The 3140-nt window shown below is 57.6% G+C and overlaps 2 protein-coding genes across 2 annotated transcripts in view; one reads left to right on the top strand and one right to left on the bottom strand.

Annotated features, from left to right (window-relative positions):
- HNRNPA1 (heterogeneous nuclear ribonucleoprotein A1) overlaps positions 1–186 on the bottom strand; it is a 6004-nt gene extending 5818 nt beyond the window's left edge. The window contains exon 1 of the mRNA XM_010565148.1: positions 111–186. Within this exon, the coding sequence (XP_010563450.1) occupies positions 111–186 (76 nt within the window). The remainder of the gene's footprint in view (positions 1–110) is intronic.
- An 824-nt stretch (positions 187–1010) lies between these two features.
- Positions 1011–3101, top strand: CBX5 (chromobox homolog 5). Its single transcript, XM_010565149.1, has 3 exons — positions 1011–1164; positions 1230–1416; positions 3000–3101. The coding sequence occupies exons 1-3, from the start codon at positions 1028–1030 to the stop codon at positions 3099–3101; spliced, it is 426 nt and encodes a 141-aa protein (XP_010563451.1). The 5' UTR covers positions 1011–1027.
- Positions 3102–3140: the final 39 nt, after the last annotated feature.

Here is a 3140-nt window from a genome sequence, read left to right on the forward strand (position 1 = left end):
CATCCTGTGCAGCGCCGAGCACCGGGACCGGGCCAGGCCTCCGCCGCCCCCGGGACCGGCCTGGACCCCGCAGCTGGGGCCGGGAGAAGCTGGGACAAGCCAGTCCGGACCACACCGGCGCTTTTTGCCTCGAAACTGGCGCTTTTTGCCTCGAAACTGGCGCTTTTTGCCTCGAAACTGGCGCATTTTGCCTCAAAACAGCGCTTTTTGCCTCAAAACGGTGCTTTTCCTTTGTTTCTCCAGGACTCCCGCACGCAGCTTTAGGGATGGGATGCCCCGGGCCTCCCTTCCCATCCCTTTTACACCAAAACGAGCCCTTTTTACACCCCAAAACTGCTCCTTTTACTCCCAAATCCATGCCTTTTACACCCAAAACCTCCCTTTTTACACCCACACCCACTGCTGGTATATCACACTGGTTTGGGCCTTTGCTGCCTGGCCCCCTCAGGAAATGCTACCCAGGGCACGGGGACAGTGAGGAATTTCTTGGCTCCATCAGGGGTTTTTTTTAGGGCTGAATTTTAAAAAAAGCTGTTAAACCCAAGACTTGGAAAAAAAACCCCACATTTTGGCTGCGTGCCTTAAAACCTGGGTTTTTTAAAACCCCTGGGGTTTTAACTTTTGGGGCTTTGCTGTCAAGCAGCAAACTCGCCCCAAAACGATCAGGGGGAGCACAGGGATTTCCCTTCTTTTTTCCCCCCCTTCACCCCTTTTTAATTTGCTTTTAAAAAAGTGGTGAGATTTTTATCGCCGTGTTATAAATTGGTGGAAAAATGGGCTTTTCCACCAAAGTATTTCCCTGTGCCTAAATCCCTGCTGTTTTTTAGGGAGTTTAACCCAAATTACACTTCCCTGTACCTAAATCCCCACCGTTTTTAGTGGGCTTAACCCAAATTGCATTGCAAGGCACCGGCTCCTCTTCTTACGGATTTGGGGGGGGCGATGGGTGGCAGGGAGGTCCCCAATAACCCCCCCTGTCCCCGTGTCCATCCATCATCCCCCTCCCAGGATCCGTGGGCGCTGCGCTATGGGCAAGAGGAGCAAGCGGCCAGCCGACAGCTCGTCCTCGGGAGACGAGGAGGAGTATGTGGTGGAGAAGGTGCTGGACCGGCGCGTGGTGAAGGGCCAGGCCGAGTACCTGCTCAAGTGGAAAGGCTTCTCCGAGTAAGTACTGCCAGGGACGGGGGACGGTGACGATGATGATGATGGTGACGGTCATTTGGTGACAGGGAACACAATACTTGGGAGCCAGAGAAGAACCTGGATTGCCCAGAGTTGATCTCGGAGTTTATGAGAAAGTATAAGAAGATGAAGGAGGGTGACGGGAACAAACCACGCGAGAAGGTGGAGAGCGCCAAGAGGAAAGGAGGGCTGCCCGCCGGCGGGGAGGACGTCAAGGCCAAGAAGAAGAGGGAGGTGAGGGGGGGGCTTCTGCCATGGGGATGGGCACCCAGGGTTGGGGAGGGGACCCTGCCCCCCTCACCACAGGGATGGGCACCCAGGGATGGGGACAGGCACCCAGTGTCCGTGTGATGGGGATGGGCACCCAGCATCCCCAGGATGGTGACAGGCACCCAGCATCCCCGGGATGGGGATGGACATTCAGGGATGGGGACAGGACCCTGCCATCCCCACCATAGGGACAGGCACCCAACGTTTCTGTGATGGGGACAGGCACCCAGCATCCCCGTGATGGGGATGGGCACCCAGTGATGGGGACAGGCACCCAACATTTCTGTGATAGGGACAGGCACCCAACATCCCCACTATGGGGATGGCCACCCAGCCATTGTTAACAGATTACGCACGCTGGCCACCGTAACAGGGTCCAACCCTGGGATTCTGCTGGTTAATGCAAGGTCCGAGAGAAGGTTTCCAGTTCCTCTTCGATTAGTTCTCAGGTGCCAGCTTGAGCTGGGTGCCTCTGGAGAGGGACCCCTACCCAGACTGTGCCCCCCCCAATTACTCCATCACCTGATCCCCAAGTCCAATCCCTTAATTCTGGACAGCGGTCTCTTGGTTTCTTATTTGTTTTCACTGTTGCTGTGCTGGCCACCTTCTGAAGTGACCTCACTCTCTTGGAATTGTTTCCTTGGTCCTTATCTCCTTGTCCCACTCCCATCTGCCAGATTTGGCCAGTTTTGTGTTTGTAGCGCTGGTTTTATCAGCGAGTCGAGACTGGGTCAGCTCCTGCTGCCTCGGGCATCAGTCGGCTCTTTCAGCCACTAGCGCTGAGCGGGACTATTCAGAGAAGAACACACTTAATTGAATTTCTTCTGCCATGGGGACGGGCACCCAGGGATGGGGACGGGCACCCAGCTGGAGACAAGCACGTGCCATCCCTACCATGGGGACAGGAACCCAACATCCCCGTGATGGGGATGGGCACCCAGGGATGGGGACAGAAATCCAGGGATGGGGACAGGCACCCAGGGATGGGGATAGAAACCCAGGGATAGGGACAGGCACCCAGCTGGAGACAAGCACCTGCCATCCCCACTGTGGGGACAGGAACCCAGGAATAGGGACAGTCACCCCACGTCCCCATGATCTGGACAGGCACCCAGGGATGGGATGGGTACCTGGTATCCCCACCATGGGGACAGGAACCCAAAGTCTCTGTGATGGGGACGGGCACCCAGGGATGGGGACAGGAACCCAGGGATAGGATGGGCCCCAGGATGGGGATGGGCACCCAGGGGTAGGGACAGGCACCCGGTGTCTCCATGATGGGGACAGTCACACAGCCATGGGGACAGGGGCCCAGTGTCACCGCAATGGGGACGGATGCTCAGTGTCACCACAGTTGGGATGGGTGCCCAGTGCCACCCCGAAGGGCCAGCACCACCCACTGGTGCCAGCATGGAGAGGATGTCCGCGACCCTGTGACCTCCCAACTGCCACAAACCAGGGCTCTCCCCCCACCACCACACCAAGCGTACCCACACCACCACATCCCCCCCACCAAAAAAAACCTTTTTTTCCCCCCAAATCTGCAGAGCAACGACATCGCCCGGGGCTTCGAGCGGGGCCTGGAGCCCGAGAAGATCATCGGTGCCACTGACTCCTGCGGGGACCTCATGTTCCTGATGAAGTGGTGAGGCCACCCCGCGTGTCCCTGGGATAGGATGGGGGGGGGG

This window comes from Haliaeetus leucocephalus, unplaced genomic scaffold, assembly GCF_000737465.1.
Source record: "Haliaeetus leucocephalus isolate CR32 unplaced genomic scaffold, Haliaeetus_leucocephalus-4.0 Scaffold186, whole genome shotgun sequence".
NCBI lineage: Eukaryota > Metazoa > Chordata > Aves > Accipitriformes > Accipitridae > Haliaeetus > Haliaeetus leucocephalus.

Excerpts from the sequence above, each read along its gene's own strand:
- CBX5 (XM_010565149.1), top strand. The coding sequence starts at position 1,028 with ATGGGCAAGAGGAGCAAGCGGCCAGCCGACAGCTCGTCCTCGGGAGAC. Across the intron at positions 1,165-1,229 it reads AAGTGGAAAGGCTTCTCCGA|GGAACACAATACTTGGGAGC; the intron begins GTAAGTACTGCC and ends ATTTGGTGACAG. Across the intron at positions 1,417-2,999 it reads AGGCCAAGAAGAAGAGGGAG|AGCAACGACATCGCCCGGGG; the intron begins GTGAGGGGGGGG and ends CCAAATCTGCAG.